General features: G+C 34.8%; 2 protein-coding genes across 3 annotated transcripts; one reads left to right on the top strand and one right to left on the bottom strand.

The window, feature by feature from the left end:
• Positions 1-1,122: 1,122 nt before the first annotated feature.
• On the bottom strand, positions 1,123-8,150 carry LOC142237487 (uncharacterized). 2 transcript variants are annotated; one of them, XM_075308822.1, is made up of 7 exons: positions 7,971-8,150; positions 3,781-4,105; positions 2,911-3,671; positions 2,748-2,839; positions 2,288-2,678; positions 1,817-2,227; positions 1,123-1,752 (listed from the first exon to the last, which is right to left on the bottom strand). In XM_075308822.1, the coding sequence occupies exons 2-7, from the start codon at positions 3,863-3,865 to the stop codon at positions 1,615-1,617; spliced, it is 1,878 nt and encodes a 625-aa protein (XP_075164937.1). In that variant the 5' UTR covers positions 3,866-4,105; positions 7,971-8,150; the 3' UTR covers positions 1,123-1,614. The 2 variants fall into 2 exon arrangements, with proteins under 2 accessions (XP_075164937.1, XP_075164938.1); XM_075308823.1 differs by lacking the exon at positions 3,781-4,105.
• Positions 8,151-10,100: 1,950 nt separating this feature from the next.
• Positions 10,101-14,727, top strand: LOC142238443 (thioredoxin-related transmembrane protein 1). Its single transcript, XM_075310082.1, has 5 exons — positions 10,101-10,446; positions 12,272-12,433; positions 12,495-12,669; positions 12,865-13,180; positions 13,625-14,727. Exons 1-5 carry the CDS (start codon positions 10,280-10,282, stop codon positions 13,750-13,752), a joined length of 948 nt encoding a protein of 315 aa, XP_075166197.1. The 5' UTR covers positions 10,101-10,279; the 3' UTR covers positions 13,753-14,727.

Raw genomic sequence — 14,727 nt, 5'->3', positions numbered from 1 at the left:
AACCATGTAAATATTGGTTAATATAGGTCCATAATTATATATGTCCCCATATAAACAGATCCCCAGATTGGCCTTAGGTTAGGTGGCAGCCCGATGTATCAGGCTCACTTAGAATATTCAGTCCATTGTGATACCACATTGGTGAACTTCTCTCTTATCACTGAGTGCTGCCCGATTCCATGTTAAGCTCAATGACAAGGGACCTCCTTTTTATAGCCGAGTCCGAACGGCGTTCCACATTGCAGTGAAACCACTTAGAGAAGCTTTGATACCCTCAGAAATGTCACCAGCATTACTGAGGTGGGATAATCCACCGCTGAAAAATTTTTTGGTGTTCAGTCGAAGCAGGAATCGAACCCACGACCTTGTGTATGCAAGTTCACCAAAGTGTGTTATCACAATGGACTGAATAGTCTAAGTGAGCCTGATACATCGGGCTGCCACCTAACCTAACCTAACCTTGTGTATTCAAGGCGGGCGTGCTAACCATTGCACCACAGATTTGCCTTACCTGGCCTCTGACTCTATTTTTTTGTTAAAAATGAACTGAAGTGCTATTATTTTGACTGACTAGTTTCCAAGTTTTTTTGTTTATGCTGACTAGTGAATAAATTTTTTTAAAAAATCAAACAATTTTTTTTAATATATTACACCACAAACAGTAAAGAATTTATTATCTTGTTTTAAGCTAAATCGGCCCAATAGTTATACCGATGCAAACAAAGTAAAAACAAATGCATGCGTGGTGCTATTATATTGACTGCAGCTGTATATAAAACTGAAAAATGTAATGTTGTTTTCATTAAAATTAAAAAAAACATTTCGGCTCTTTGCAATTTTTTATCGAACATCAAATTTCTGTTGCACTCCGTAAACAAGAGGAGGCTCCTTGTGCCGACCTTAGTGGCGTTATTTAAGTTGTTGGAGTCTAGGAGTCAATATCTCAGTTGACCAAAAATAGAGTGACTATACACAAAACGAAGCCCTCTTTAACAATACATTTGAACCTTCCATAGTTAATGAAAATAAAATAATTACGGGAAAAATGGATTGAGGAAATTCCATTCTCATATGTCGGCTAATTAGGTTTCTTGACATTTTAAATTTAATAAATTCCATAAATTTCATAATAATTTTTTCTTTATTATTTTGATTTATATTTATATATGTATTTTTGTTTTTTTTTTTCAACTTACAATGAAGATTATTTAAAAAAATATTTTCTTATGGCTATGAAAGAAATTTTCATGATTTAAAAATCAACGATTTATGTTCTATATATGCATATGTGTGTGTGTGTGTTGCAATCAAAACTATATTAATATCTAGAAAATAACTAAATTTAATTAATCAATATTTTATGTTTCATACATTCAAAATGTACAGAAAACAATGCCGTCTGCTTTATAGCAGACTCGACAATCCTTATAAGTGAAAAAAAAATAAAATCCGCTTCTTCTTCGATAAAGTCCATAAATGAGAAGTAAGTATATACTACATATGACTATGATGATAAAAAAGAACTATTGGCGATATATGATATAAACATGAATACTTGAATGAACTTGATATTTATATTTAAGAGTAGAAGTAGTCGATCACTTATACACAACTCTAATTGAGTCTTTGTGTAATGGGTAACTTTTTACGTCTTCGCCTGGCCAATTGTTGGCGTTCCCAGTATTCATAGTAACGTTCCTGTTTAAGCCATTCTTGATATTTATACCACCATTCTTCCCATTTGATGTAGTCCTTTAAAAGAAAAAACATTTATAATTTTTTTTATTTAACAAATAAGCCGCCAAACACAACTTACCTTCAAATCCAAATCTCGTAAATATCCACGCGATTTATAGTAATCGTAACGTACGCGAACATCATCCCAGGACAACATGCCCGACGGTGCAGTTGTAGCGAGTTCCTCCGGAAAGTGACCCACTGGTGCTGGGGAATACGAATAACGACGCGGGGGAGATTCCAGACCCTCTTCGATCATAACTTTTAAGGCACCACCAGCGGAATCTTTAGTAATTCGCATATTTTCCATATTGCTGCGATCAATGGACCATTGTGCCATCTTACCGAAACGTTCCGATAACGTTAAACGCGTTGTTGCCGTAAACGTAGGCAAAGGTGTTTCATCTGAATCTGAACCGCCCGAATCATCAGATTCCGAGGAAGAATGTTTCTTGCGTTTCTCGCCTTCGATTTTAATACGAGTACGTAACTGAAAATTAAACAAAAACAATTAAATTACTAACTAAAAGCCTTTATTTCAATAACTAACCTCTTTTTCCTTTTTCTTCTTTTTGGGTGGCACAATTGGTGTAGGAGTTGGCTCCGGTGGCTCTGGTGGACGATTTTTCAAACGCGGATCCTCAGGTGGAGAATGACGACTGGGTCGTGTTATTTTGACTGGACCCTCATTTGCATGGCCCTCTATGCTACGTTGACGGCTAATGCGACGCACATTCATTTCGGATCTTTGATATTTATCCATGTCGGCCCCGCGTGCCGGTGGAGAACTTGGCCGAACTGGTGGCATACGAGCCCCAGTAGAGGATGATGAAGATGATGGTGGAGCGGCTCCACGATGATATTGCATTGAACGCGATGATGAAGATTTTGGCGGCGGCGAACGGGGACCTCCACGTGGAGGACGATGCATATCCATTGAGCTGTATAGGTAAGGAAAAAAAAGAGTCGTATATAGTCTACGCTACATAAATTATTAATACAAAACTTACCGAGATCTATGGCGATGACTGGGTGAACAAACCGAACACGAATCATCCGAACAACTACTAACCGAGCTATTGGTACGCGAACGACATGAGTTCTAAATGGGAAAGTAAAAGAAATTAGACAAAATTAGAATACAATTGGAATTATGGTGAATTTTTTTTTTACCCTAGGAGGAGGCGGCGATGGTGGTCTTTTTGATCGAGGTAATGGTACTTGTCCTCTTGATTTTGGTGGCATGTCACTACCGCGTCCCAATATTGGGGGTGGAGGTGTGCGACGACGACTATTTGCACTAATACCAGGCGGCGATCCACGACGTCTGTCGATAGGCGAACGCGAATTCCGACGACGCATAGGGGGCTCAGGTGGAGAACGCGGTCTTCCAACCATAGCACGACGACTACCCATGTCGGAGGGCGAACGAGGCGGCGGACCACCTCCACCGCGATAAGGTGGCGAACGCGGACGTCCTCTGTCACGATCCATCGAGGATCGAGGAGAAATCCCACGACGGCTCATACGATCAATATCCCTTTCACGCGGTTGAGGCGAACGGCGACGCATTGGCGACTGGGGCGGAGTCTTACGGATATTCGAACGACTACATGAACGTGGTGACCGAGAACGCGAACGGGATCGGTAACGACCCGATATAGGAGGAGGAGCTCCCGAAGAACTATAACCACCACGATAACCAGTACCATTATTTCCACCACCCATAGCACTGCCAGTTTCACGATCACTTTCACCAGAACTGCTTTCACCTTGTATGTACATCTTTTTGTAACCGGTGTGACGCCAACGATTAGGGTCTTTTTCTTCGACCTCCAACAGTTTTTTATCCCAATATTCGTTAGTTGTATTAGCTCGAGCTTTCTTCATGACATTATCTATTTCCCGTCGCTTTCCTGCTGGCAAAGAAGGATCTGAAAAAGCGAAAAAAGCCAAAAGAAAAAAAGAAAACACAAACAAAAATGGCAAATCGTTAGCATCAAGAGTATGGAATGAGAACAAGAAAGCAACAAACAAACAAACCATTTATTCTGGTCACTATCGGCTGACGATCCATGTGTAGTTTTGAATTCATTTCCATGCGGCGGCGCGAACTTGACGACGACATTGTTCGTACGATCGCTCGTCGCGCGAGTTCAACCTATGATATAGGCGACAATTGACGACTACACACGTTCGCTAATGTTAGTATATTTTGGTTTGCAAAAACAAGCGAGACTTTTCTTTATAACACGAAAATAAATGGGAATTGAAATTCAGCAATATAAACAAAATATACGCTCGAATTATTTTCAAAAATTTGCACTTTTTTCAAATGTAAACGAATTATTATTTTTTTTAGGGAAAGCTGCAAAAATATACAGATCACAAATTAGATAGAATATTAAAATGTGTTACTTTTGAGGTTTCTATATATTTTTTTAAATAACTTGATTCTTGCATTCTTTATAACAATATTTTGATTTATTCTTTTTCTTAAAACTCATTAATGCTTTCACTTTTCTTGGGGGGACTTCTATCGTTATTGAACCAATTTATAGAAGTATGAATTGTGGTTTTATTTTACAAAATATTTGGGTTTTTAATACCATAACACTTTTTCTGGTGATTTTGATTTATTTTATACAAAGATATTCATGTTAAATTTTTATATTAAAGCCAATGATTTGTAAGTTTGAAATTTTTAATATTTTCGAACATTTTCATTGTCCATTCATTGTCTCTAAGGATAGTGTCCGTTTATTAAACATAGTCCACTTCTAAACCGTGTGGAACATCGCGTGTATAATCATTTCACAAAACCGATCAATGTGAAATATACGATTATAGTGTTGGGATGCGCAAATTTTACGTATAAAGATTCCGATTACTACTCACTAGGTAGGGTCGATTCTTTCGTATTCGATTCACGGCTATACGATACGCTTATTGTGAGGTTAAAAGGCTTGTTGAATAATTTCTATTTTGTTTAAAATTTATTGTTATATATTTAAACATATCGCTATTTATATTTCTAAATTAATTAATTAAAAAAGTAACCGTGAAAACAAGCTGGTTTTCAGCTTGAAAACAGTACTCAGCTATAGTTATAAAATTACATTTTACCGTCGTGCGATTGGTATCAAATATTGCGACTCATTTTAAAAAAATTGTCTTCTTTGTATTTAAGAAAATCTTTCGTCTGCGTCAAATAACAACTAGATAAAAAGCTTTTCTTTGAATTTAAGCGAATACCATTGTGGTATCGTCCTGACAAAGTTACTGCAATCACCAGAAAAATAAGTGTGACTGAACACCACACCAGATTGGTCTGTGGACTGGCAACACTTATATTTTTAGTACGACCCTGATTCCACTACTTTCAATAATGACGTCCGCTAACACTGTCACAATGCCAAACCTATTCTGGTCAGCGATTTGTAATTTGTTTAATTTTTCTGGCCGGTCGGGAATTACAATATCTGAAGATTGGTGGTTATAGTTGGCAACCTTTTGAAGATGGTTTAATGAGGGTATTTCTACTTCAGCTACGTCTCACTTTATGTCGTGTGAGGTAGAGTTTCGTATATACTTTGCAATATTTGCAGCAGAATTGCCTGGATCAAAGATACCATTACGATTTATTAATTAAATAAAACTTTTATTTTCCACGACAAAAAAATTGCGTCTATCTGTGTTCAATATTGTCAATATTAAGTCCCATTAATTAATCTTCTAAGTGAACTAAACCTTTCTACTAAAAAAAGACGGCCATCTCGTTTCGTAACCTCTAAAAGTGGTACATACATTAATTGAACAAAATGGACCGTCTTCAACAAATACATTGGATTGTTCATGTATACAAACATCTGAGGGCATTTCAAAGTTTCCAAGATATCATTATCGGAACAGGCTCTGTTTTTAGCTTTTGGTGGGATTCCCTAACAGGGTTAGAGCCAAATTTTTCAGCGGATCAATAAAATTTTGAAAACACGACAAAAATGATTGGACGTAACAATTAGAGCCACCGTATTCATTACTTCCAAGCCAACATAAATTACCTAAGCCAATGTTATCAAGACCGGTTAGGCCAGGTGTATCCATTTACCGGATGTTCAGTACACTACAAGACACTTCAATACGCCTGTTACAACAACAACAACAACAACGCCTTGAGATTTATTCATTATACCCATCTGGTTGAAAAGATTTGAGTAATAGTGAACCACCACTGCTTTTGAGACTATTGGAGAATTTGTAATGGTTAGCATGCCCGCCTGGCATACAAAGGATCATGAATTCAATCCCAATTTCGACAAAACACCAAACAGTTTTTCAGAGGTGGACTATCCCCTCTCTGTAATGCTGATGACATTTCAGAGTATTGGAATGCTTCTCTAAGTGGTCGGCTATAACAAGGGAGGTCCCTTGTCATTGACTTCAACATGGAATCGGGCAGAAATCAGTGGCAAAAGAGAAGTTCACCACTGTGGTATCACAATGGGCTCAATTTTTTAGGTGAGTCTTAAATAACGGTCTGCCACGATACCCAACTTAACCATCATGACTCAAAGACAATTTTACTTGATCACAATGGGCTGAGTAGTTTAAATGGGCCTTAAATAAAACGGGCTGCCACCATAACATATGGCACTAGGGCCCCGTAAAAAGGTTATATTTACCCTAAGATTTCACTGAAAAAATTGAAGGACCAATGGACGGACACAAAGCTGAAAGGAAGATACTATGGTGTCACCATACCGTCACCAAATTACTGCAATATTGACGGGGTCACGTCAAGGTGACAATTTGTGATAATATAAAGCCGCATGCCAACAGCATTTGAATTGCAGATAAATATAATGGTACGGTCACATAGGGCAAATTTTTGATAGAAATCAAAACAAATTCGAACATACGTAGTCCATATTCGATATGTAACATCATGGTAGTCATATTAAAAAAAAAAGTTATACATTTTTTAGAAAAATGCTCAATGAAAGAAGTTTGACACTCATTTTGGTTAAATATTTGCTTGGTATGGTCACAACCAAGGCTATTGCATGATGCTGCACTAGTGCTGTCTCAATAATAAAGCTATACGATGTAGAATCAGAAAACGCTATTGGAAAACTCCTATAGGGTGGCTGCTGGATAGGTAGAGTATGTCGATAGGACATGTATGGCTAAAACCTTGGAACTACCGAGGCTCCCTGGCATTCTAGGATTTATATCTGGAAATCAGCTTTTAAACATGACGGCTAAGAATTTCATTGGTATCAATGGCATCTGTGGTGAAGGTTATCGGTTGTCTCAGATAAAAATACAACGAGCTCCACTTATACGAGTGTAAGGACAATTCATGGGTAAGCACCACCTTAGTGCATTAACAAATGCCAATTTAGCATAGCTAGAACAATATGTGAACTAGGTGAAACGTGAAAAGACTTCCTCACTTGCAATACGCTATTGTCATCAGTGACTTGCAAAGACAAAGCTCGTTTCAATTTCTATCCGTAGATAAGTCGAGCATGATGGTCACTATTCAAAATAGCTCTAAATCTAATTAGGCTGTTACAGTCATAAAATTATCAACAATGTAACCATAAAAATAATAAATCTGTTTATAATACAGTAGTTGTTAGAAAAAAGTATATATCTTTTGGAAATAACCACCTTCTAACCACACACGATTCACGACGATCATACACGACAAAACACCGCTGCGTTAACCGTATCATAAGGGGGAGGTTAAGTTCCAATTGTCTTCATTGTAGAGCAGCCAGAATGACAAATAAATAGACTCTTTGTAACGAACGAATTGCAGCTATAGCAATCGAACGACCTGGTATTATACGAACCGAATATTATCGTTTTAAGCTACAAATGTATTTTGTACAAATATTTTAGTCTTTTTCTTTATATTTCGGAATATAACTAGTTTTCCAGGTTCTTCTGCTGGCGTCATCAAGCCGGCTGCTTGCTTGCTGCCGTCATTCCTTGGGGCATTTATGTAACCGACACATTTATCACATGGATATTTCTAATAACATTTTTTATAATATTTAATATTTTGTTTTTTATTCCATCATGACACGACAACTTCTTATGGTTTTTACAAAAGAAAAATCACAAACGTGACACATATTTAATTCTTTTCTCTAATCTGTAATGCCAAACGCGTAGGTCTTTGAGTTCATTTCCTTAATAGTTTTCTTTTTGATAATGCTTACATTGATTGTTTTATTTGTTTATTGATATCAGTTTCTCCCGTTTTCTTTGCTTAATGCCTTCACGGCCTATTTAATTAAAATATTTCCACGATCCAGGCGGCGACGACGTTGAAAATTTTTGAGTATTGAAAATTAATTGAAAAAGAAATTTCTCTCTATACTAGTTTAGATAGTGTTGGGAAAGTAGGGAGTATTTGATTACATGTACTCGTTACTGACTAATTTTTTGAGTACTCGTTACAATTAAAGTGTAGTGTATCGATTGTGATCGATAATCGGTTAATATATGTATTCAATTACCTGAATAGACTACATCGGATAGTGACGTCCTTAAAGTAACCAGTATATCAAAACAAAAACAGGGCAACACTTATTGTGATAAAAAAAACAAAATAAGTTGAGTCCTTTACATACAATTTTAAGAACATTTCAAATTTATATGTATAAGATTTCATAATAATAATGTTATTAGACCTCTTTGCATTTTAAAATTTGATTGAAAAATGGAAATGACTTAGAATTTACCTATTGATACTGACACAAGTGTCTGGTAGACAAAGTTTTAATCCTTAATCGAGTCAGTATGTTTGGAAAAATATTTGGGAAAAATGTTCTGCCATAAGCTGAGTACTACGTTCAGTTTTCAAGCTGAAAACCAGCTTGTTTTCACGGTTACTTTTTTTGATTAATTAATATAAAAATATAAAATTATTTGCAATCAATTCCTTGGATCTTTTCCTTCAATTATTTGGTAAGACTTGATCAAAATATAATAGTCTTCATACATATTTTTGTAATTTTTTTTTAGTGTTTTGGTGAAAAACCCGAACATAGTACTCACCTATAGACTTAGAATTTGCCTTTTGATACTGATATAAGGGCGTCTGGTAGACGGCGTTTTCATACTTGATGGAGGCAGGAAGTGTGAAAAATATATAATTTCATTTCATTCCGCCATATTGAAATTATTATTATACCCTCATATGCAAAAAAGTTAAAGAAAACTTCAAGCCTACTTTTACCATATAAATTCCTTCGATAAACTGTCAATAAATTTTTTTACATATGGGCAATAGAATATAGAAGTGTGGGAGTATAATACGTTTGCCATTCCGCTTGTAACTCATCGAAATATCTTTTTTTGACTATCTAAATTGTATAAACTCTTTGCCAGTAAGAATTCTTCGACGATATAACCAAGTTATCCTTGCCTTCGTCCTGAATTTTGGCACAGATTCGTTCTTTGCCTGCCAGAAGATCTAGTCCGAAGATATAGCCCCCGTATAATCCGAGTCTACGATTTGGGGGTCTTAAACATGGAAACATCGCATTTTTTTATCCATTTGCCTAAAATTGGAAAGCTAGAGGTACTTTAGGTCCACAAATAGGTGTGCCGAATGTGATGTGTATCGATTCATGTTTTTGTATAGCCTCCCGATTTCACTTCTTGGGCTTCTAGAATGTGTTGAGTATGGTCTGTATCGGTCCAAGGTTTGGCTCTAATGTTTTTATTTGGTAATTGAACCGATCTCCTGATCTGACAGCTTTTCTGATTTGCCTAGAAATCGAAATCTAGAGGTATATTAGGTCTACAATTTGGTAAAGCCCCATATAGACCGATCTCCCGTTTTGTATTCCTAACCGATTGTCTTGCAATCTAGAGGTATGTTAGAACCATGAAATATTTTAATAAACCATCTTAATTACAATTTTATTTTATTACCTATTTTTTACATTCTATATTGCAAGTAAAATAAGAAACAAGTAAAATAATCCCCCCTGTTCTGATTTACAAAATCGCAAAATGTAAAATATTCCCCAATCGCTAGTTTCCGAACCACAATGATATATAATATATACGATATATATGAAATTTTTACATACTGTTCTTATTGATAAGGGAATTAAACGGAAGAAATTTATTGTCAAAATATTAAATGGTTCAGAGGTTATTGATAGTTGAAAATCTTATGTTTTCGAACCAGAACATGGGAAAATAGCAATAGGAAACAACAGGCCCCAACAAACTCTTTTTATAGACATATAATTGATTATGTGTCACCCAGCTAACGAATTTATCGTTATCGCTAGAATCCCATAGGATATCTGAAAATCGAATGTAATATCCTAATCGATTTGACGCAGTATTTCGTTTCGTCATATTAACAACGTCACATTTAATTTTCTTTATTGGTGTGAAAAATAAGCCGGCTTTGATAAAATTACAATATATTGTCGCATTAAAATACTACGGGATTCGAATAGACTATAAGAATTGTATATTCTCTGCGAATCCAAACGAGAAAAAAATGCAAAAGTTTACAGTCATCAATAGCCGCTGTTGGGCGTTTTTGTCCATAGTTCTGGTTCTAGGATTTGCAGGAGGAGAGCAGACGGTGCAGAAAACAAATCATTTAATTGATTTAAATGAAGATAATTGGCGTCTTATGTTGGAAGGAGAATGGATGGTTGAATTGTAAGAAAAGTGTATTAAGAATTATTACTAATTGTGAAAATTAATTTGTAAATGAATAATCAAACAATAGTAAGGCATGTGATTGCCAAAGTAGCGAGATCACGTTTAGAGTTGCCAACTTCATGGGCTTAAATAGCTTAAATTAAAAGCCAGGGAGGTCTACAATTTTGCACAACTACGCAAAAGTTGTGCGAAGTCAAATATTGCAATCTCCTGGGGGTATTAAAAATTCTACTGCAAATTTTACCCATTTGAATTCAATCGTACTTTAGTCAAGAATAACATCTTGAACTATTTAACAAGAAATGATTGGATATGTATGTCATTGGGGAGAGAGGAGAAAAATTACTTTCAATTTTTTTTATTTTTTATTTATTTATTTCAATAATTCAATATTTACAAAGAAATGTAAATATGAATTTATATTATTAGAATCACTGTAAAACTTCTCTCAATATTTAGTTCATTATCCTCCCTTAGACCATTGAACACGGTTATACCGAATGGGTTCTGAAGAACTTTTAATTCCCTTTTTCTTACCGAATCACTCTCTCGTCAATTGGAAAAGTAGAAAAAATAACAAATATATACGGCCGTAAGTTCGGCCAGGCAGAATCTTATCTTCTACGAAAAACTGTTATCCACAATCGAATTACTTGGGTTGTGGCATCCTAAAACTTCTTAATACAGTTTTCTAAATTGTGAGTTAGTCCATACATGGTATATATCAGACAAAAATGTTATGTATAGGTAAGTCTACAAATAATTACGAATCGATATGAACTTTTTGCACGATATGTAGAGAGCCTGAATTGAAATATTGGGGTCGCTTATATGGGAGCTATATATAATTATGAACCTGGTATAGGCCAATTTTTGTGTGATTGGGGATCGATTTATCTGAGGGCTATATATAACTATAGACCGATATGGACCTAGTTAGGCATGGTTGTTAGCGGCCATATTCTAGCACAATGTACCAAATTTCAACTGACTCGGATGAAATTTGCTCCTCAAAGAGGCTTCAAAACCAAATCTCGGGATCGGTTTATATGGGGGCTATATATGGTTATGGACTGATATGGACCACTTTTGGCATGATTGTTAAATATCATATACTACCACCACGTACTAAATTTCAACCAGATCGGATAAATTTTGCTTCTCCAAAAGGGCCCTGGGTGTCAAATCTGGGGATCGGTTTGTATGGGGGCTATATATAATTATGGACTGATATGAACCAATTCCTGTATGGTTGTTGGATACCATATACTAACATCATATACCAAATTTCAACCAAATAGGATGAATTTTGCTCTTCCAAGGGGCTCTGGGGCCAAATCTGGGGGTCGGTTTATATGGGGCCTATATATAATTATGGACCGATGTGGACCAATTTTTGCCAGGTTGTTAGAGACCATATACTAACACCATGTACCAAATTTCAGCCGTATCGGATGAAATTTGCTTCTCTTAGAGGATCATCAAGCCAAATTTGGATGTCCGTTTATATGGGGGCTATACGTAAAAGTGGACCGATATGGACCATTTGCAATACCATCCGACCTACATCACTAACAACTACTTGTGCCAAGATTCAAGTCGATAGCTTATTTCGTTCGGAAGTTAGCGTGATTTCAACAGACGGGCGGATGGACATGCTTAGATCGACTAAGAATTTAACCACGACCCAGAATATATATACTTCATGGGGTCTTAGAGCAATATTTCGATGTGTTACAAACGGAATGACAAAGTTAATATCCTATGTTGGAGGGTATAAAAATTTCAAACGATATTGAATTTTTGTTTTTAAATCTTTTAGCTATGCTCCATGGTGCCCTGCTTGTAAAAATTTGGCTCCTACATGGGAAAGATTTGCTTCAACTGCTTCCGAAATCAATGTGAAAGTAGCAAAAATCGATGTTACCACATCGCCTTCGTTAAGTGGAAGATTTTTTGTAACAGCATTACCCACAATCTACCAGTAAGTAAATAGAAACTCTTACACTTCATTATAGTAAATGTATCTATTATTGCCCAAATAGCGTTAAAGAAGGAGAATTCCGTCAATATAAAGGATCCCGCGATGGCGATGCTTTAATGTTCTTTGTAAAACAGAAACAATGGTCTAAATTGGAACCTATATCAGCATGGAAGAAACCTGATACCATACACATGTCTGTTTTATCATATTTCTTCAAACTATCCCATACCTTAAAGGTATTATAGTGATTTTATATTTTCACCCATTATTTTTTATAATCCATTTTTAAATATATCATAACTAATGTCTAGATTCTCATGTCATTAGCTAAGTATTTTATTCATTAACATCATCATGTCTTGTGTTTTGTGTGTTTTATGTTCTTAACATATCTGGATACTAATAACTAGCATATCCAAAATTCATTTAAGGATTTCAATGGTCGCCTTCAAGAAGAATATGGTTTACCTACATGGGGCTCCTATGCTCTGTTTGCCATTGGCACTATCTTTGTCGGTGCTGCCCTAGGTCTAATGTTGGTTTGTGTAGTTGATTTCCTATACCCACCAAAGAAACATCAGCGTCAAAGCTTCTCTGAGTCAAAAGAAAATGGACAAAATCAAAACGGCATTGAAGATGTCAATGATGAAATTGAAGACGATGCCCCCGAAGATGTTGATGAACAAGAGGATGATGAAGACAATGAAAATGATGAAGAGGAAGAAGAAGATGAGGAAGAGGAAGAAGGTAAATAATACAGATAAAGATAACAATAAATAACATTTAGCAGGCACGAGTTCAAATAACCACTTGGTTCTCAATCTTTTATTCATTCTATTTGTATTAATGAATGACATTTGTTTTAAATAATGGATGAAATATAATATTTGGGAATTTCGTGACAAACTTTGATTTATAAAGTTGCATTTCTCTACGATAATATGGGGTTTGTGTATGAGTAGAATTTCAATGATCTAAAGAATTTTAAATCTCAAAATTTCATTTTTAAAAGTATACTTTTATTATAGTTCAAAATCGATTTTTTAAATACTTTCTAAGTTTATTTCACTGTGATATTCAAACCCAAATTATGCCTAAAACATTATGATGAAATATAGAGAGTAGTATATTTTATGGGATCTAACCTAGATTTGCATTCTCTTACTATGGGTTTTTTAATTACTGGTTTAGATGACGAAAAGCAACAAAGTGAATCCGAGGAACCTGAGAGTGAAAAGAAGCCAGAAGGCAAAAAAGAAACAGAAGATAAACCAAGTCCTGCGGAAGTGCGTAAACGTAAACCCCGAAAAGCTGATTAGAATTGGAGAAAATGTTCAATAATTATTCACCACACTTTTAAAGCGTTTATGAATATATGTGTGTAGAATTGAAACGTATATTGGAACTAATCTCGAAATGCGCACACAGTTATTCTTAATTTTAGCTAAAACTTATATTGAAAAGTAAAACCTCGAAGGTACTTCTGACCCAAGAAGAAACACTGCAAAATTAATTTTACAAAAAAAAAAATTATACTGTTTCGGTATTAAAATAAATAAGATCTTTTCTCTATTCTATAAACGCAAATAAATTTTTGCCTTATTTAAAGTAAATATTAAAAGAAAGGTTATTACAAACTAAACGAAGATTGGTTTACAAAACCTTTAGAAAAGCCCATGCAAATTTGAATGTATTTTTTTTTTTAAATAAAATATTACAAGAGAAAAAATCCCATTTTGAATATAGATTTTTTATTATAAAGATTTTGCCTGAAAGGAAAAACTTAATTTTTAACACTGAATATAAACTTATTTTCTTTGTATCTAGTAATAGCTTCTTAATTTGGTTAACATGTTTGTTTTAAATAATGACTGTTTGATCTTTTTATACAATTTTTATAAATTTATAAAGCTTATATAAGGAAGTTATCTTAAATCATTTTTCTAGTATGTAATATCTATTAATTTCCCTCTCCTTTCATATTCCCTTTTAATTAATCATATACACATATTCTTTGCAATATTCTTGTCCATAATTTTTTTTACTACATTTAGTTTTTAGTAAAAGCAAATAAACATCGCGAAGAGAAATCTAGACTTGTAAACAAGAACGAACATTTCACACACGTCAATGAAAAAACACATAAAAAAATTCATTAACTCAACAATGACATTTATTAATATCCATAATTATTAATGTGTAAGTTGTAATACTGCATAAACAAACAAACAAAAATAAATATACTAAACAAAACCTAAAAATCCAATAAATGATTATAAATGTTTAAAAAAGAA

This window comes from Haematobia irritans, chromosome 5, assembly GCF_050003625.1.
Source record: "Haematobia irritans isolate KBUSLIRL chromosome 5, ASM5000362v1, whole genome shotgun sequence".
NCBI classification, from domain to species: Eukaryota; Metazoa; Arthropoda; class Insecta; order Diptera; family Muscidae; genus Haematobia; species Haematobia irritans.
Note: the sequence above shows the minus strand (reverse complement) of the source record. Positions and strands in the feature narration are given on the sequence as shown.